Genomic DNA, 20,662 nt, shown 5'->3' with positions numbered 1-20,662 from the left:
TTCCCAACTCTACTGCCCTAACCCAGCTGCCTCATTCAATTCACTCCTTCCAATCACCACCCTGCCCAACTTCAGCAGGCAATAGCATTGCAATGAATCCCAGAATGTTTGAGCATGGAGGGGCCTCAGGCTTTGCCTAACAGTCGTCCTTTCATTTTAAAGATTAGGGATCTGGGGCCCAGATATGGAAAGGGACTTGCCAAGGCAACAAAGCAAGTTAGTAATGAAATGTCACGAAGAAGCTATGTCATCATCTTTCCACAGTCCTCCAAATGCTGAATTGGTAGAAAAACTCATGATGAGGAGCAAGACCATAGTTACCAGGCAATGGAGAATGCCCAGCTCATGCTCTTTGAAACTGAAGACAAGGATGGCTGATGACTGGGTCTATGCATCCCCAAATCCAGGGAACTAGAAAATTCAGCTCAAAGTGTATCTTCTACAAGTGGCCTTTTCCATCTGTCTTCCCAGCTGCTAATACCCTCTTTCTCATATTATCTCGAAGCTACTCTGTATCTCTCTCCCATTAGTATGTGAGCCCTTTGAGGGAAGGGACTGTGTTTCTGCTGTTCCTGGTAGCCCTAGAACTTAGCACAGTAAGTAGGCCTTAAATGACTGCCTTGTTTTTTACACTGCCAACAGACAACTGGGCTGCAGATGCTGAGTGGGCCCGAATCACCCATAATGAGCTTGAGTGCACACAGGCAGGATGGCATCCCTTCCCTTGGGCTACAGAGACAGTGGGACTTTTGAGGGGTTGGACTAAAATCTCTCTTAGATTAAGTCCCATGTAAGATAGGGTTCTTTTTGTCATGAAATAGGGAAGATTAGACTTCTTGACTCTAAAGACCAGAACGAAACTCCTTAAACTATAGGGAGACAAATTTCAACTTTCCAAAAGAAAAAGCTCTATTCCCAAGGTAGTGAGTTTCCCATCACAGGAATTCTTTAAGCAAAAGCCGCCTGACCACTTGTTAAGAGAGTTGTGTGAGGGCTTCATGCTTTAGGTTGACTAGGTTGAAATAGGTAACTTTCAGATTACCTTCCAACTCTGAGGTTCTACGCACAGGAAAATTGTGGACCTGATCAAGATGAAGGTGGTGGGGGATGACGGGTGGGAGATTTGAGGTCAGAAAGACCTGGGTTCATATCTTAACAACTGGGTGACCTTGGGCATTCCATTCAGCCACTCTGTGCCTCAGTTTCCTCGCCTGTAAAATGAGTGATTGGACTCAGTGGTTCCTAGGATCCCTCTCAACTCTAGATCTACAATTCTAAACAGGTGCTTTTAGTAAGCCTGCTTTGTGGTCAGTCCTGAAAATCAGACAAACCTAGAAAAGAAAATAACAGAGCTGGAAGCTTTCTACCTTACATTTCATGCTCCACGAAGTCCAAATCTATGTCTCCGAATAACAGCTCAATGGTCTTCAGGGCATGTTCTTTGGTAGATGACACATGTACCGCATTGTCCAAGATGTCCTTCCCGAAGATGGCCCGGACGGACTGAGGGGCAACCTTTCTTGCTTCTTCTGGGTCTGTTGGGCCAACTAACTTTCTCCATTCCTCCACTGCATTCTCCTTACTTATTATCATGGCCATGCAGGGACCCCTGGAAGTCAAAAGACCATCAAAAGATCACTGTCAACTCTTGTCCTGAGGGAACCCATCCAGAAGATTGCATATGCCCTTCACTGATTGAACCCACTGGTACAAACACTAACATCTTCATCCAGAGTCCCACAGTCACATCTACCAGGGTGGGGCTTGAGCTCAGGCTTTGCTGACTGAGGACTGGTCTCTAACTGTTATAATACACTGCCTCTCCTATGTTCAAATATTTAAAATGTTCAAACCTAAAATATAAAGTTTGAACCAGTGGCACTGACAAACAGCCAAGGAAATCACATCTCATTTAGATATTCCAATTCATAGATTATTTTGTTCATTATATTTAAAGGCTTTCTCTTTGTACTCCATCCTATTGGGGAACAAGTCCTCTCCCTGATGTGGTACACTTAATTCTTTGAAGTCAACTCCAGTGGCTCTTTCTCTGTGAAGCCTTTCCTGCTCTGCCTTGCCTATGCAGATCTTCTGGCCTAGGCCTAGTCTGGAACTTGATCTTGCCACCTTGCCAATGGACTTCTCAGAAGATGTTGAGTAGAGCTATCTGAGTTTGTGCCTTCACACTGTCCTCCTTCTTCAAAACCAGGACCAAATACTATTTTTAAAGGCCCCAATTCTTACTATAGAAATAGAATGTGGAAAAATTCCAAAACTTTTTTTTTCAACTCAAGTCTCTTTTCTTGGTTGTGGATTTTTCCAATATACCAATTTGTTTTAGAAAAGAAAACAGGTACTTATACTTACTCAGTCATGTGAAGCAATAAGTCCTCAAAGAAATCTTTTTCTTCATGAGCCTTATAAAGTTGCCGCACCTTGTCTGCATTTAACTGGATTTCCTTCATATGGGACACTGAATAACCACTTTCTTGAATCTGTCTTATGATACCCCCTGGGTGGGAAAAGAGATATCTGGTTGGCTTTCTAACTGCTTTTACTTTCCTATAATTATTAAGGTGGGCTTGAACTTGGGAGGAGGGGAGGGCTGTGATTCTTGGCTTTACAAAGCTTAAAATGCTACAAATCTCTGATTGCATGATCCCTTCACATGCATATTCCACCCCAGCCTCCCTCCAGAGCTCCAGACCCAAATATCTCCCTGCCTACAAGATGGATTGAGAGAGCAGATGTGCACAGGCTGAAGACTTGTCTCCCTGTTATAAGAGACAGTAAAGCAAAAGAGGAACATCTCTGTACAATCCACCTTATCAGTGAGATGTCTTACTCCCAGATTAGATGAAATATAGAGGAGAGAAAGACATGAAGCTGGGATGAGGGGGGAGAGGAATTGGGGAAGGACAGTTAGGATAACAATCAAGACACCAGAATTTGGAAGATTGAAAAGTTATAGAACACTGAATATGGAAGGACCTCAGCAGTCATCTGGTCTACCCCATAATTGTCCCTTTGACATATATTATACCTTGTGGTATGGTGAGTATCTAGCCATTAACTAAAACTATCCAGTTATAGGCAACCCACTATCTCCTAGGGTAGACCATTCCACTTTGGATAGCTCAATTTATTAGGGAGCTTTTCCTTATATCACCTTTTGCTCCTGGTACTCCCTCTTGGGCCAAATGGAACAAATTCACAGGACCAGAGAATCATGACTCCAGGGCCACTGACCTTTCCTCTTCTACATAACAGCTCTTCACATGGATTTGAAGTGATGGGATCCAGAATCAAGTCCTATCTCTGTCACCTGCTATCTGTGTGACCTTGGGCAGATCACTTCCTCTCTCTAAGGAAGTTTCCTCTTCTATAGAATGAGGGAGTTGGACTAGATAGTCTCTGAGGTCCCTACTAGCTTTAAAATCTGTGATTCCATAAAATGCATAAACTCCATGAAATGCATTTTCTTCTCTTCTCCTAAGGAAACATTTCTAATTCCTTTAACATCTCAAGGACTTTACCGTGATAGCTGGACTCCTTTGAGTATCCTAAGGTTTATCAATGTCCTTCCTAAAATATGGTTCCTAGAGCTGGAAGTACACTCCATTGGACCATAGGAGTCAGAGGATGAAGCCTGGGTATCTGTGCAGTCTCCACCACTTACACTCTGTGACACCAGTAGGAGTCTTGGAGGTATGACAACTGAAACATGTGGGTGTCGGAGTGGCCCCACTGAAGGGACCTAAGAGGCAGCATTACGGTGGAATGGTGAGACCTCTGAACCACATGGGTTCAGGAGAGGCTGGAATCACATGACCCAACTTCCTGGATAGAGAAGAGAAAGGATTTCTTGAGCAGCATCAAGTTGCTGGAGAGGTATAGGAGTAGGCCTTTGAGAGATATACAGAGACAGAGATACAGAAAGACTATATTAGAGACAGAGAGACAGAAACAGAAAAAGATGGTGGGGGAGAAAGAAGAGGGAGAGGGAGAAGGGTGGGGGACTGCATCTGCTTGGTTCCCTCAGAATCCCCCCTTCACACACTGTCCCAAGGATCACACCCTGCCCTCTTTCTTTTTAGAACCAGAACAAAGGAAAGGCTCCCATCCATTGAAGAATAACCGGAGTCAAACAAGACCTGCCCAGAGATGGACCAAATTACGTGTCTTCAACAAGATGCTCAGAACGGACTGGGACAAATCTCCAGGAGGTGCCTCTATCCCTTCGAGGAGGTGTTAATGGGTACGTCCATGCAGTCAATGTCCCGAACAAAGGTGTTCTCTTTGTCTCTGTCTCTATGTCTCTGTGTCTCTGTCTGTTTCTATCTCTCTGTGTCTCTGTCTCTGTCTCTGTCTGCAATTTATTAAAGAAAAATTAATCAATTACTGGCAGAGCTTTTACTTGATCGCTCGTCCATTGACAGCTTGGATCATTTCTTCACTGCTCTGTGCTTTGGAAGACAGACTAACTAATAGCTCTGAGCTCCTAACAAAATTGAATGAAAATTACAAAAGGTTCAAGACCCTATTTCAGAATTCAAAGGAGTTTGACTTCCACTTTCCATTCTCTGTAGAACAACAAGAGGTCATGCCTTTCTGGACATGCATAGAACGCATTGAGTTTTCTGTTCTGCTGATGCCATACATTCAGTACCAGTTCTCCAAGTTATGAGCACAAATGATATCATGAAGCCTCAGATCTCTACCAATGGAAGGCTTAAACAAGGTGGCTGCTGCTTGAGTGCTATTGCTTTCTTTGATGTGATCATTGGGCATCCATCTCCCTCCCCCTCAGATGGTATCTTTAATGTCTGGTAGAGCAGTGATGAAAGGTTTTAGTCTCATAACCAAGTTAGAGTGAAGATGTTGGCCACATCATACATACACACGCTCCATTTAAAAAAATTCTGAATATTGGGCAATTGTTCTCTTATCACTACATTACAGTTTCTAAAAGCATTTATTGTCCAAAACTGGAAGGACCTAAGTCTTCTCAGATGAGCATGTGCTTGAATGGAGGGAAGTAAACCAAAAATGAGAAGCAGATATCATAGAGCTATGGCTGGAAGCCCTGAATTCCTGCTCTCCCATGTGGTGACTTCCTGGCCCTGAGCACCATTTCAGGAGGGGCTTCAGCAAGGCTCCCTTCACTCTCTTCTCAACCCACTCCCTGGACTTCTCTGCTTCCTCACCCAGCAACCTTGCTCACATTCAGTACCCCCACAAGCCCTAATTTCTGGTTCCCTTTTATGCATTGTCCTCCTCCATTAGAATATAAGCTTCATGAAGGCAGGGACTGTCTTGTATTTCTATCTCGACTGCTTAGCATAATGCAGGGCACACACCAAATGCTTAATAAATGCCCTAGCTAACTATCAGATAACCATCTAGACTACCCCTCTCATTTTAGAGTTGAGAGAGAAGAGGCCTGGGGAGATTAAGTGATTTGCCCACAGTCAAATGGCTAGCAAGCATACAAGATGGATTTTGAACTCAGACAGGATCCCCATCTGGCCCTTATCCTCGGCCCAATAATTGACATTTAAACACAGAAAATTTAGACCTCCCCTGGGTAGGGGAGCTTCATAGTTTCCATCATTTGTTATTAAAACATAAGACAATTTAATGGGGAGGGCTTTCATCTAATGAGACCCACATCAGTAGAAGAGCATCAGAAATTCTAGGGAACTTGACCTGTGGATTTAAATGCTCACCCCTCAGGTCTTGGAAGGCATGAGGCTTGATCAATGTCACTGTGTGCTCATAAGGAAAGCAGAAGCGAATTTCTTCAGTTGAGGCCTCTGGGGAATCTTTTCCAAGTAGTTGATTAAACTGACAATTTTCTGGGCCAAGAATCTCCCGCAAACTTTTAAAAAGGAGAAAAATTTTACAAGTTCAATTCTTTGAAGTCCCTTTAAACTGTCATCAACCCTGAGAAATGGACACTCTTTTTGTAACTAGGCTTTGGAGCCAAAAAGACCTCCCAGGGGTCAAATGAGTAGTGGGATGAAGAAGATGAAATCAAAGAGGGAGAAACATTGTGCATTTGAGTTCAAAAACATCAACTTCACCAGCAGGGCCAGAAAGCCATTCACCTGAAAACCAGAGGGGAATGGATCTGGGTGGAGAGGGGGTCACACTACCTAGATCAGGCCCTGCTTAATACAATCATTCTGGGTTGATCTTTGTCAAAATGATAAATACTTCTTGTGGTCCCTTCTCTTTGTGTAGCTCAGGGCCAGGAATGAGGGATACAAAATGGGCTTCAGAATACTCCTCCATCTTGAGATGATTCTATTATCTCTGGGGATGACATATTACCAATTCTAAAAATTACTGGTATCATTTGTTTTTATATCACCTTCATTTCCAAGGTGAGAGCCAATCCTCATCAAAGAAAAATAGAGAATAAAGAAATAGGGAGCAAAATAATAACAGTTCAAGAGAACTGACTAATTCATCAACCAAGTCTAGCAGGCTACGCCATGTTTCAACTCTGCAAGGAAGAGAAGGGTTGGTGGTGTTTTCCTCTGTCTTCTTTGAAGCCAAAGTGGAGCATTTTAATTACCCAGAACTCCATTTGAATCATTGTTATTGTTGTGTTTGATGCCATCCCGTCTCTCTACTGATATTCTAGAAAAGGTTGGAGATCTCTGCTAGGAAGTACCTGGTAGGGTTTTCATCATCAGCCGTTGGGCCGAGTATATATCGCCAGCGATGCACAGCATTTACTCGCTCTAAACAAAGTGCCACAACTGGAGCACTGGAAAAAAATGGAGGGAGAGGGGAATAGTTATATACTGAAAAGAAAATCCAACTCATAAAACACATGTGCTATAGTTAATTGTATATGTGTGTTTCAGTGTGGTGAAGAAGGGAAGGAGGAAGGGATAGGGGGAGGGGGGGAGACACAGAGAGAGACAAAAACAGACAAGCACAGAGACACAGAGATCATATACTGTGAATAGATAGTTCTCAAAACCAAGAGGAACTGCAGTAAAGTCCTGCCTCTGATACATACTCTGTGTGGCCCTGGACAAGTCACTTAACTTCCCAATATCTGAGACAGCTCTGAGACTCTAGATTGCAGAGATGATGCCAAACCCCAATGATGGAAGGAGTTTCCTCATCCGTGAGTTCCCTATACCAATGAAATTCCAAGCCAAGACCCCATCGCTATTCTCATTCACTCATTTACTCAATAACATTGACCTTATGCAAAGTAACAATGAGGTAATGGGAGGAGGGACATATAAAGATAGCTAGGACACAGGCCCTACCTTCAAGGAACTTTGAACTTCTCTACCTGTATAAGCAATCCCATTCCATCCAATCTTCCTCTGTGGATTGTCTCTCTCACTCTCTCTTCCCTACTCTCTCAGTTATCTCCAGGAGCTCCCTGTTTACCAACAGCTTTCCTGATGTCAACAAATATGGCCATGTCTCCTCCATTCTCAAAAAGCCCTCACTAGATCCTTTCTTCCTTGCTAACTATCATTCCATAACTCTCTTCCCTTTTTGTGGGTAAACTCCTCGGGAAAGCCATCTACACTAGGTGATCCACTTCCTTTCCTTGCAGTCTCTTAACTCTATTCACTGGCTTCTGAGCTCATCATTCAACTGAAATTGCTATCCCCAAAGTTACTAATGATCTCTTAATTGCCAAATCTAATGGCCTTTTCTCAGTCTTCATCCTTCTTGAATTATCTGCAGCCTTGAACTTTCAAAGCCTTTCCTAACAGGGCCCCTTCCTACCTTCCCAATCTTCTTACACCTTCCTCCCCTCCAGTGACACTGGCTGCCTTACTGTTCACTCAAGACAACCTCATAGTTTGTCCCCTTTGCCTGAAACTCTCTCTCTCTTTCTTCACTTTCCTGGCCTTTTTCAAGCCTCAGTTAAAGGCCCACCTTTCCCAGGCCTCCTTAATCTACTGCCTCCCTTCTGTTCAGCATCTCTAATTTATCCTGTCTGTGTCTTGTTTGCACATAGTTGTTTGCATGTTTTCTACCCCAGTAGATTGGGATTTCCTTGAGGGCAGGTTCAGCTGCCTTTCTTTGTGTCCTCAGTGCGCAGCAAGGGCCAGGCACATAGTGGGCACTTCATCAATGTTTGTTGACTGATGGACTGAATCTAGTAGAAGGAGAAGGCCTGTACACAGATAAATGAAATACAGATAAGAGCTTGTTTACTTCAGAAAATGAGTAAAAAAGTACAAGGACAGAAGAGGGAGAGTCACTGAGAAATTGGGGCAGGTCTCACCAAGAAGGTAAAATTGGAGGTTGAAAGATGCTAATGGACAGAGATGAGGGAGGAGTGTATGAATGAATGAATAAGTGGTGATAGAATATAAGTGCAGTATATTATTGACTAAACCAGAAACCATTTCAAAAAAAAGTCAAATTGGACATAGACTTGAAATAATCTCCAATTAATATTTAATAGAAAGTACCTATTCTTGAATCATTGAGTTTCCTAATTATATGAATTAGCAGGGGAACATAAGAGTTTGTGAAAATTCCAAAATTCAGCTAAGAATCAAGATCTCATCAGCTCCTGACCATGGTAAAGACAGCCAATAGTTCTTGGGGCAAATCCTTTGGAACTCTCCGACTGTACACTTCTATGTACTGTGTGAGCCTGGGAAAGCCACTTAGCTCCTCCATGCCTCCATCTCTTCATCTGCAAATTGGAATTGATGACAGAGGGCGGTTGTGAGGATAGTGCTTTGCAAACGCTGAAGCACAACAGAAATGACAATTGTTATTGTTGTTATGAGAATTCCTCGAATGTAGATGATTTAATGACACAATAGAATTTTTTTCCACATCTCTCTCATGTCAATTTTCCTTATCTCTAAGCGAAAAACAAACAACAAACAAAAAACCTTCAGCTCAGAAAGACATTGCACACTCATATATACCTTGAATTGTTTTTAAACAGATTTCCTTTGGAAGTAAGAGAAACTAAAGGAGATGATTTTTTTTCACTAGAAATATTCTACCTTTGAAGAATACCCCTTTCTTCTTTGAACCAGAAAAATGGCCTAATTTTGGCTAGGCTGATTTTGTATATGGTGTCATGATGCCTATGCCTAGCATGTATAGAGTGCTTTCTGACTTACTATGAATCAGGAATTTTCTGGCCATGGCAGCCCATGAGTGCCAGGAGCATCATCTACACTGGGGAGTACCACCTACAGTGGGGATTCCTTTCATTTTTGACTTGGACTAAAAAGATGCTAAGATCCCTTCCAACTCTCAAATTCTAGAATTCTGGGACCCTGCTTCAAATCCTGCTTCTACATCTGTAGAACTTTCTACAACCAGCGTGAACTTGGATAAGTTGTTCGACATCTCCGGGCCTCCGTTTAATCATCTGTAAAATAAGAGAACTGCTAGGTGGTGCAGTGAGTAGAGCACCGGCCCTGGAGTCAGGAGGACCTGAGTTCAAATCCAGCCTCTGACACTTGACACTAGCTGTGTGACCTTGGCAAATCACTTAACCCCAATAGCCCTGCCTTCTCCCCTCAAAAAAAAAATAAGAGAACTGGTCTAGATAGCTGGTACATTCCAGTTCTAAATCAAGGATCCTATGAATTGACATGACATCAGAGGAACTGAACTTTTTAGACTTCTACACTTTATTCCCCTCCCCCCCCCCCAGGGAGATATAAAACAACGACCCCTCCCTCCCAGTCAAGGCCAGCTTTCCCAGAAAGCATATTTCAAGGAAAGCCTGGTGGGTAGTGACTTCTCTCCTTGAGTCTTTGGGGCACGTTGACTGGAGGGAGGAGTCTTCTTTTTCCTCCCCATCTCTCTCCCATGTCCTATGGGGCCAGCTACCACTATTGGTCATATTTTGTAAGCTGGATTCTCTTTAGTTTAGTCCCAATATGGACATAGGCATGTCCTCAATAGGAATTAGAGTATTCATAGCTAGGTGAACCCTCAGAGGATTGGAATTTTACCTGGGTGAGAACTGATGAGAACTAACAATTCCAGCTCTGCCCTGGGGGCAAGTCAGAGTTTATGAATGATGTTACTATTCAACCAAGCAGAACTCTCAAACTTGCACTCAGAGGTCACTTTGATTTCCCCTGGAAGAATGATTGCTTAGGGCATGGTGGGCAGAGGGTGTGAGCACATGTCCTTGAGGCTAAACTCCATGGAATAGAAGGAAAGTGGGTAGAGAGCAGACCTTCAAGCTCCAAGGTGATAGCTGGTGTTATGAATGGAGAGTTGGGGGAGGGGAACATTTATCTACAATCTTCTGTTTCTTTGCATTGGGAGTTATCATCCTGATCCTTGTTTCTTTGGCTTCTTTGAAGACAGACTACTTGCAGAATTTTACAAGCATTTGTTTTACCAGTTTTATAAAGGTTTTCATTTTGATCTTAGCTTTTTCTTCAGCTCCTCAGAATTTCTGTTTTAGTATTTCATTCACTCATTTTTCTTTTAGAGTTTGACCCGAATTTAGCACAATACTGAATACTTTTTAAAAATATTATTGTCCGTTGTTTTGTTTAATCCAATTTGCGCTCTTTTGGATTCTCTCTTTTCTTTCGAGTTTTCACGTGCAATTTCCTTTTGGTGAATAATTTCCTTTTTAGCTGTGATGTTTTACTTTCCTCTCCTTGCTGACATTGGATTGGGATTTTCTTTTGTTAAGAATGATGTTGCTTTGTGTTTACTTTCCTTTTGTTTGAGGATTGTTTCAGTTATCTTTTGGAATTGGTTTTCAAATTTTATTTCTGGATTAAATGCATTGAGCTGAATACTATGCATTAATTGAACACTTATGCATGTTAATATTTGTTGCTCAATGATGCCAGTGAGTGTGGCAGCTGTTTTGTGACTACCATTTCATTCTGTTTATTTGAATGTCCTCCTGGCTGCTAATCTGAATTATTGTAGTTCAACAAACTGTTTGGTTAATTGTTATATTACTATTAATAACTGGGTAAATATTGGCATTATGGGCCTACACTGTGAAGATATGAATCTGGTATTTAGAAGATACTGTCAATTTGTAGAGGCTAATAATCAGAGATGACTGATACATGAACAGGGCCTGTTTATAGGGAAGAGGATGTTATGATTCCTGGAGTCTAGAAAAGTATATATGGCTCTACCTGATAACATATTTATTGCCTTCTCAATGGGTGAAGGAGGGAGACAATTGAGGACTTAAAATTAATCAAAAAGAATATTAAAATAAAGTATAATTTTTTTAAAGAAAGAAAAATGTATATGGGAAGATCAGAAGAATCCATTATGAATATGCTGTGTGAATTGCTAAACCTATTTGACCATTCACAACTCCTTGAAAACATTCAGTTAGGGGACAATGCCTGAGAGTTGGCACAAAATCTTACATCTGAAGGGGAGGAGTTATATGATTCACTTACCGTGTTAAGGAGGGAAGATATGCAAAATCAAAACAGAATTGAGTTTCAAACTTGTAATATGTTCATTTTTTATATAGAAAGAATATTAAGGCAAAGCCAATGTTCATGTGTGAGTGTATATTCATCCAAAGCTATCTCTTCTACCTATGTATACACACCCACAGAGGGAGATCTCCCCTAAATCAACAACAGCACAGTGTCCAAAACTAGGTTCACTAAGTTAGTGAGAGGCAGATCATCAATGCTTCCTAGAAGGGAGCCAATTCCCATAAGTCATGTGTGGAAATCCCATCAGAATACAAGATGGCCAAAGGTCTATGGCATCAGATCAGAAAGCCATGTGTGGTGGCCAATGGAATACTGGATGGGTCCTGGCAGAGAGGGCAATGTTAGTAACTTTCTCAGGAGAGGACTTACGCCCTCCTGGGGAACAAGCATATGAAACATGGGTTATATAGGCACCAACGAAGGACAGAATTGGAAAGTCTACATTCTGGACTGGGCCTGACTCATACAGTCCCCTGGTAGTTTTGTCTCAATAATTGGAACAAAATGAAGTTCTCGTAGGACATTTAATAGTTAACAAAAGGAGATACATGTGGCCATAGCAGAAGGAAAATCAACAGGGACAGGCACCGAGGAAACCTTGAGGTGATTCTGCTAAGGAAGCTTCCTTCCTTGAGTGACATATTCTGGTCAACCAGATGGGCAATGAAGGGCACCTAGAGCTCACCTTGCCTGTTTCATACTCAGGTGACCAGGAAGTGACGTCAACAGGCTGAACATTGAATCCCCTGAGTCAACCAAGTCTTGAGGATGGTCCCAAAACCTTTCATGTGGGATAGGAGTTTGAGGAAAGGCACTATTGCTATTACCACAGACTGTGACAATGAAGAATGAAGGCTGATGGGGAGCCTCAACATAAAAACTCAGGGACTTATGGGAGGCTTGATTAGTGCCAACCCAGAAGTGAGAGATTGGTAAAAGGTAGGGAAAATTAGGTTTCCACAGAAGAGTTAATTAAGTTCCACAGAATAATTAATGAAGTGTCAGCTTGAACAAAGAAGGGAATAAAAATTAACTAAGGTAGATGGACTCAGCCAAGGAGAGAATAGCTAGTGGCTTTCTGAAAACCACAAACTCCGGATATAGGCAAAACTGGTCTAAAGTGGCCAGATAATGGTCAAGGTTGAAGAGAGAACTGGGTCAAACACTACCACGCATGCTTAATTGGCTAATTGAATATTACCTTACACACCCACAGGGAGGAGTTTTCTGCCATTTTTGAACAAGGGACGTATGATGAGGGGAGTGGGACATGCTTACACCTATCAAGGAGAGAACATATGAAAAGGTGTATCAGGAAGGGTGGAGCAAACCAATCCTCTTGCTGAGGGGAGGTACTGAGTTGATGGTGTATCAATCTGAGTCAGTCTAACACTATAAAGCTGATCTCATTTTTGCAGGCAAGTACTCCTTCTTCCTAAAGAAGCGTGGAGTCCACTCCTGGCCAGGAACATTTACCAATTCCTTTGGATTCCTCAATAATAATAAATTGCTAGATGGCAGCTGGAAAGCAGGGACTTGTGTGAGCTCCCCACCACGTCCCTCCAAAAACCTATAAAAAATGGCTCTGAACAAATTCTAGAACTGCAGAACCCACAAAATAGCAGAGGGAAGCAGGGATCCAGCCCGGAACAGCCTGGATGGTCGCTGGATGAGATCTATCGTGCACGGAGTGCAGGGGAGCAGAGCTCAGCATGGGAGGCAGCAGGACCAGGCAGACCAGGCACCAGGCAGAACAGGCCCTAGCACCCTGAATCAGTGAGCTGTGGCAGTTACCAGACTTCTCAACCCACAAACACCAAAGACAACAGAGAAGGCCCACGTGGTGGGAGGAATTAAGTGGTGGATCAGAGCAGGAGTGAAGAGCCTGCTGAAGATTTGCATCAGGTTCAGGTTGGTGGTTCTTGAGGAAGGAGGAGTGCTGGGGTGGCAGAGCTGGCTGTATAGAAATAGCTCTGAAATCAACGGAGCATCCCCTCAAGCTTGGAACAAAGTACTCTTTGCTCTACAAGCTGTCATACCCCAACAGAAAAACTCAAAGGTCAAGTAAGTTGGCTGGGAACATGGCTAGGCAGTGAAAACGCACCCAGATTCAGTCTCAGACTTTGGAATCTTTCTTTGGTGACAAAGAAGACCAAAACATACGACCTGAAGAAGTCAACAAAGTGCAAGAGCCTACACCAAAAGCCTCCAAGAAAAACATGAACTGGTCTCAGGCCATGGAAGAGCTCAAAAAGGAGCTGGAAAAGCAAGTTAGAGAAGTAGAGGAAAAATTGGGATGAGAAATGAGAATGATGCAAGAAAACCCTGAAAAACAAGTCAATGACTTACTAAAGGAGACCCAAAAAAATACTGAAAAAAATATTGAAGAAAACAACACTTTAAAAAATAGACTAACTCAAATGGCAAAAGAGCTCCAAAAAGCCAATGAGGAGAAGAATGCCTTGAAAGGCAGAATTAGCCAAATGGAAAAGGAGGTCCAAAAGACCACTGAAGAAAATACTACCTTAAAAATGAGATTGGAGCAAGTGGAAGCTAGTGACTTGATGAGAAATCAAGATATTATAAAACAGAACCAAAGGAATGAAAAAATAGAAGACAATGTGAAATATCTCATTGGAAAAACCACTGACCTAGAAAATAGATCCAGGAGAAATGATTTAAAAATTATTGGACTACCTGAAAGCCATGATCCAAAAAAGAGCCTAGATATCATCTTTCAAGAAATTATCAGGAAGAATTGCCCTGATATTCTAGAGCCAGAGGGTAAAATAGAAATTGAAAAATCCACAGATCGCCTCCTCAAATAGATCCCCAAATGAAAATTCCTAGGAACATTGTCACCAAATTCCAGAGCTCCCAGGTCAAGGAGAAAATACTGTAAGCAGCCAGAAAGAAACAATTTGAATATTGTGGAAAAACAATCAGGATAATACAGGATCTGGCAGCTTCCACATTAAGGGACCAAAGGGCTTGGAATACAATATTCCGGAGGTCAATGGAGCTAGGATTAAAACCAAGAATCACCTACCCAGCAAAACTGAGTATCATGCTCCAAGGCAAAATATGGATTTTCAATAAAATAGAGGACTTTCAAGCTTTCTCAGTGAAAAGACCAGAGCTGAATAGAAAATTTGACTTTCAAACACAACAATCAAGAGAAGCATGAAAAGGTAAACAAGAAAGAGAAATCATAAGGGACTTACTAAAGTTGAACTGTTTTGTTTACATTCCTACATAGAAAGATGATGTGTATGATTCATGAGACCTCAATATCATAGTAGCTGAAAGGAATATGCATATATATATATGTGTGTGTGTGTGTGTGTGTATACATATATATATACATATGTGTGTATCTATGTATGTATATATGTATATATATACACACACAAAGGGCACATGGTGAGTTGAATATAAAGGGATGATATCTAAAAAAATAAAATCAAATTAAGGGATAAGAGGAATATATTGAGAGAGGGAGAAAGGGAGAGATAGAATGGGGTAAATTATCTCACATAAAAGTGGCAAGAAAAAGTGGTTCTGTAGGAAGGGAAGAGGGGGCAGGTGAGGGGGAATGAGTAAATCTTGCTGTCATTGGATTTGACCCGAGGAGGGAATACCATACATACTCAGTTGGTAATCTTACCCCACAGGAAAGAAAGGAGGAAGAAGATAAAAAAGGGGGGATGATAGAAGGGAGGGCAGACAGGGAGGAGGTAATCAAAAACAAACACTTGCGAAAAGGGACAGGGTCAAGGGAGAAAATTCAATAAAGTGGGATAGGTTAGGAAGGAGCAAAACATAGTTAATCTTTCACAACATGAGTATTGTGGAAGGGTTTTACATAATGATACGCTTGTGGCCTATGTTGAATTGCTTGCCTTCTTAGGGAGGGTGAGTGGGGAGGGATGAGGGGAGAGAGTTTGGAACTCAAAGTTTTAAAAACAGACGTTCAAAAACAACAACAAAAAAATGTTTTTGCATGCAACTAGGAAATAAGATACACAGGCAATGGGGCATAGAAATTTATCTTGCCCTACAAGAGAAGAAGGGAAAGGGGAATGGGAGGGGAGTGGGGTGAAAGATGGGAGGACTGACTGGGGAAGGGGGCAACCAGAATATACACCATCTTGGAGTGGGGGGAGGGTAGAAATGGGGAAAAATTTGTAATTCAAACTTTTGTGAAAATCAATGCTGAAAACTAAATATATTAAATAAATTTTTTAAAAAAGAAAAAAAATAATAATAAATTGCCCTTGATACCTGAATTTCAGTGTCAAGCATATTTCTAACCAAGATGTGACATGGAGAACTTGTTTACAAAACCTCCAAAAGCACTTGGAGTGGTAAAACATCCAGGCAAGCAGGCTCTACATTTTGAGCCATGTACCTTTCAGCACATAGGGGGAAAGCCAACTGACTTAATTCATACGAACACCAGAGGTTGGTGGTGAAGGCGCAGCAATGCCTGTAGAGAATAATAAGGTCATGCACGCGCGCGCGCACACACACATGCACACACTGTCTTAGGGAGAAAATCAGAGGGACACCCTGGCTTTCTGCAATAGTTGTGGAGAAGATGACCACATGCAAACCAAATGTAGTTAAAAAGAGATGACCTTGGCACTCTAGAAACCAAGCAATGGCCCAATCCAGGACCAGCTTCAGGAAAAAGGAAGGGAAGCCAGGAAGATGGCTGCCTTAGTTTTCACAAGCAATGACCATGACCTCACTAGGAGTCCCTTTTCACCTGGACTCGTAGGATCAGGTACAGATGTGATGGTAGAGATTGAAAATGTGGACTGCACTGTTGCCCTAGACTGTGGAGAACAAGGGTCCGTTGTGTTTCGATCACTCTGTGAGAAGTGTTTGAGGAAAATAACTAGCCTGAAGATGATGGCTTGAATAGGAAGCACACAACCCAGCTCCCATATACTTATTGTAGCAGAAGTCTGAAGTTCACACCAGACCAGATAATGATCCAGAAATCTAACAATAGGGGACTTCTTCCACCCCAGAACTGCACCAAAAAACCAACAAGATAATGAAGCATGTCACCCATACCCTGGCAGGGAGGTGATAGACACAATGATTGGAGGCATGTACTTTGGGACATGGACAGCACGGGGATTGACTTGCTTGTCTTTGATTATTAGGAGGGTTTCTGGTTTTGTTTTTTTGGTTTTTTTGCTCTCTCAGTTTTTTAATTAGGGAGGTGTTAATGGGAAGAGGAGATTCTCAACAGTGAGGTCAAAAACCTAGGTCATTATAACATTTTTTTAATGCTCAGAACAGAAGGAAATTCAGAAGGAACCATGCACAAGAAAGTTTTAGAAATAATATGTAAAATTTGTTTTATATCTATCCAGATCTATACACATTTGTACATATATACATAAATACAGGCACACATCCATACCCGTATATATACATAGTTTTAAAACAGATAGTATGAAATGAACATTCATGACCACATGGAATCCTCCTTTTGTGTTCTGCTCTGTGCTTGTGTGTGAAAATATTCTTTCATTGACATTTAATTTCAGAATTTTAAAAAATACATATATTACAAAAAATGCCTATAGAGTCTCCTTTGTAGGCTTTGTCTTTAGAAGACAGTGCTAAAAACTGACCATACTTGAGGTCCATTGAAGGAATGGAATTTCCCAAAGATATTGCTGGTGTTCACTGAGCAATGGACAGCTTACTATTTTCTTCCACCCTGTGGGATTCCATATTCTATTTTGTCCACTTTTACATTACAAACATGTTTTTGAGTTGCTTCCTTCTTCCTTGAGATCAATATTCTGTCCTGATTTGCAACTTTGCCTATAATGCTAAGCTAGAGACAACCCTTTACTTAGATTATGCTGGACAAAGTGGAGGAGCCATCATTGTGTGGCAGAAATCCAGAGCTCTCTCTCTGACTGCATAGGATCCACCATAGCAGCCTGGGAGAACACCTTCAGACAATTACATGACTGCATAAACTTTTCATCCCAATAGAACTGACCTAAACACAACCCCCAAGCTCTTTTTTTTCTTTTGACAGTTAGCAGTCTTTTCTGTTTAAATAAGGATAGAGATGGCATCTGTAATTTAATTTGAGCTCTCAGAGGAGCATAATCCCTCCACCAGTTCAAGTTGGCACCTTCTCAGAAATTTAGAGTTGTGGGGCATTGCCTCGAATATTGAAAGATTTCTATGATTTGCCCAGCTTTACACAGCCAGGGTCCCATAGGCAGGATTTGCATCCCTCTCTTCCTAGCTTTGAGATCAGCTCTTTACAAAGGTAAATACCAAATTTTGGTCATATGCCAATATTTGTAAATTTTCCTGAAAATAATACCTGAGTTTCATGGTATTCTTTTCTGTGTAATTTGCAGTTCAATGGTATTGATTATCATCAGACATTTGTATTCTTCTTTAAAACTTGTAAAGCAGTTTGTATTCATTATCTCATGTGATTCCAGATAGATCTTATTAGGTAAGTGCCAAAGATATTATTACTGCCATTTTAGAGATAGGAAAATGGAGGCTTAAAAAGGTTACCTGACCCGTCTATGGTCAGACAACCCAAAAGTGCCAGAGACAAGATTCTAATCCAGTTCTTACCCTACTCCCTGTCCAGGGTCATACCTACCACACTGTGTCTTGCGGTTAAGAAATAATATACTATGCCCACCATATTTAGGGGGTTGCAGACTCCAAAGAGGGTTGCTCCTCAGGATTTGGGAACAAGATTAGAAAACATCACCCTTTGAAACTGAAGCTAGCACAAATCAGCATGAATGAAGGCCATTCCCACTGCGAATTTCAAGTCAGAAAAAAAAGAAGTTGAAATCTTCTCCCTGACCCTTATTAGTTGTGTGACCATGGGAAAGTTGTGCCATCATGGACTTAGAGCTGGAGGGAATTTTACTGGTCATGGCACCCAAGCCCTTTGTTGTGCATATGGAGAAGCTGAAGCCCAGAGAAGTTAGGTGACTCTCTCCAGGTGCACAGCTACTAAGCTGCTGAGTCAGCTCTTCCTAACATACATAGCTCCTCCTTAACTTCTGTTAATCTCAGATTTCTTATTTGCAAAATGGAAACAACAGAGCTTGCAATAAACTCATCCCTCCCTCTCCAGGTTATATAAATGAATTCTTATTATCATCTGGAGAAATAAATGCCCTGAGAGACAGCCAGGGTCTTGTGGATTAGACAAAGTGCTTCCCAGAGACCCACATGACCAGCTGGTTTCTCCCACTCCGGAATGACAATTCTCAGTGACGCCAATGACTCCCTCAAAGCACTACTGCACCTGGACACGTGTTCTATCAGAGCTGAGAAGTAGTCTCTGTACTTGTATTGATCGTAGATCAGTTTGGCTTCCTCCTCAGTCAAGGACAAGTATTTTTTCATTTTTACAACAAAGCCTTCTTTCTGGAGGAGCTCTAGGACAGCCTCTAAAGAAGAAAAAGAAAACTGTCAGCACTCTGTGGCCAGCTGCTCAGGGGCTCATGGGTAGGCAACACTGCTGAGGGAGGCCTGGTCCCCATGGACAAAAAGGCACCAGTTTGTGCCAACGATAGTCTGTTGGCCAAACAAGTCTTACTGTTGTTCCCATGGGGCACCAAGTAAAATTGGAAGCCTTTGGTCAGGGAAAGCTCTTCTGAACTAGAGCCACAGGACCCTCCCATGGGTCCTTCACTGATACCTACTACCATTCAGTTCAATCCAACAAGCATTCTTTGATTGTCTACCATGGGGCAGGCACTGTACTGGTAGCTAGGGAGACAGAGACAAAACCAAAATCGGTCCTGCCCTCAAGGAGCTTATATTCTTGTCTTAACTCACTTTAAATTTCTTAAATTTATTTTCATGAGTGTTTATTATCTCCCCCTTCTAGTCTGTCCCCTACAGAATGATTTTTTTAAAAAACCCCAAAAACAAAACCCTCTTAACAAAATACACACAGAAAAAGTTTCCGTTCTACTCTAAGAAAATGTGCCCAGATAATGTGACCAGGGGTATGGACTTGGTGCCAGAGATATACTCATCCACACCCTACCTCCTCCTAGTGCTTTCTGCAATCTTTAGAGAGAGCAGCTATCATGTAATTGAACAACTAATTAATTAACCAGCTAGAGGTACACAGTAGTGTGTATATATATTCCCCACCAGGTGGAGCTAGCCAACAACGCATTTGAATGGACTTTACTAATGGTTGCAATATCCTTCACTGTTTCCAGATGGCGATCTGACAACCCCCAAGGAATCCTCTTTGCTTGATTCCTTTTCCTGGTCTGTTCACATTTACAGGGATGCCACAAAATACACCCAGAAATGACCAAAAATCAGATAAGACTTCATTTTCACCCCCAAGCTCCTGAACCTTTTCTTTTAGGGGCCTCCCCTTCTGACCCACAATTGACTGACCTCAAGGAGAGGAGGGATCAAGAGAGGAATCTTGGATGGAGTGGAGCTTAACCTGAGATTTTAAAAGGCAGAAGTAAGGGTGGAAAGCATTGCAGGCATGGACGACCACCTATGTGCAAAGGCAGAAAGGTGAGAGGCATCATGTGGTAAATAGTCCACCCTGGATGGAATTCAGAGAATGTAAAGGAAAAGAATATGAAATCAGTCTGGAAAAATAGGTTGGAACCAAATAACTTGAAGAGGGTTCTAATGCCCAAGATAGATGGGTAACTATCAGAATTGCATGAGGCCAAAAGTCATTCCCCAATAAATAAGGGCTGAAAAGACATGAACCAATTTCCCAAAGAAGCATTGAAAAGTATTGATAACTTGATCACTGGTATTAAGAAATTCAAAACATATCAACTCTGAGATTTCATCTCACACACAGAAAACTGGAAAAGATGACAAAAGATGAAAATAGTCTATGGCGGAGGGGACATGAAAAGACAGGCACATTAATGCACTGTTGGGAGAATTGTGATTTGGTCAATCATTCCAGAAAGCACTTTGAATTTTTATGAAGAAGGAGACTAAGATAGCCATCTGTTTCACCTAGGAATTCCACTGCTAAGCATATACCCCCAAAAACTCAAAAAGAAAAGCCCAAAAAACTCCCAAATATTTGTGGCTACACTTTTTGTAGTGTCAAAAACTGGAACCAAAATTGATGCCCATTAATTGGACTGAATAATAGATGATTGCTA

The 20,662-nt window shown here is 41.8% G+C and overlaps 1 protein-coding gene across 2 annotated transcripts in view; it reads right to left on the bottom strand.

Moving 5' to 3' along the window:
- Positions 1 to 20,662, bottom strand: part of NME8 (NME/NM23 family member 8) — a 69,300-nt gene that overhangs the window by 567 nt on the left and 48,071 nt on the right. The window contains exons 12-16 of one of the 2 annotated variants that reach the window (XM_036737399.1): positions 18,799 to 18,943; positions 6,683 to 6,778; positions 5,730 to 5,881; positions 2,368 to 2,512; positions 1,368 to 1,609 (exon numbers count right to left, since the gene is read on the bottom strand). In XM_036737399.1, the coding sequence (XP_036593294.1) occupies positions 1,369 to 1,609; positions 2,368 to 2,512; positions 5,730 to 5,881; positions 6,683 to 6,778; positions 18,799 to 18,943 (779 nt within the window). In that variant the 3' untranslated portion in view covers position 1,368. Of the gene's footprint in view, positions 1 to 1,367; positions 1,610 to 2,367; positions 2,513 to 5,729; positions 5,882 to 6,682; positions 6,779 to 18,798; positions 18,944 to 20,662 lie in introns of those variants that run through there. The other variant, XM_036737400.1, reaches the window with a different exon arrangement.

This window comes from Trichosurus vulpecula, chromosome 9, assembly GCF_011100635.1.
Source record: "Trichosurus vulpecula isolate mTriVul1 chromosome 9, mTriVul1.pri, whole genome shotgun sequence".
Classification (NCBI taxonomy): Eukaryota; Metazoa; Chordata; class Mammalia; order Diprotodontia; family Phalangeridae; genus Trichosurus; species Trichosurus vulpecula.
Note: the sequence above shows the minus strand (reverse complement) of the source record. Positions and strands in the feature narration are given on the sequence as shown.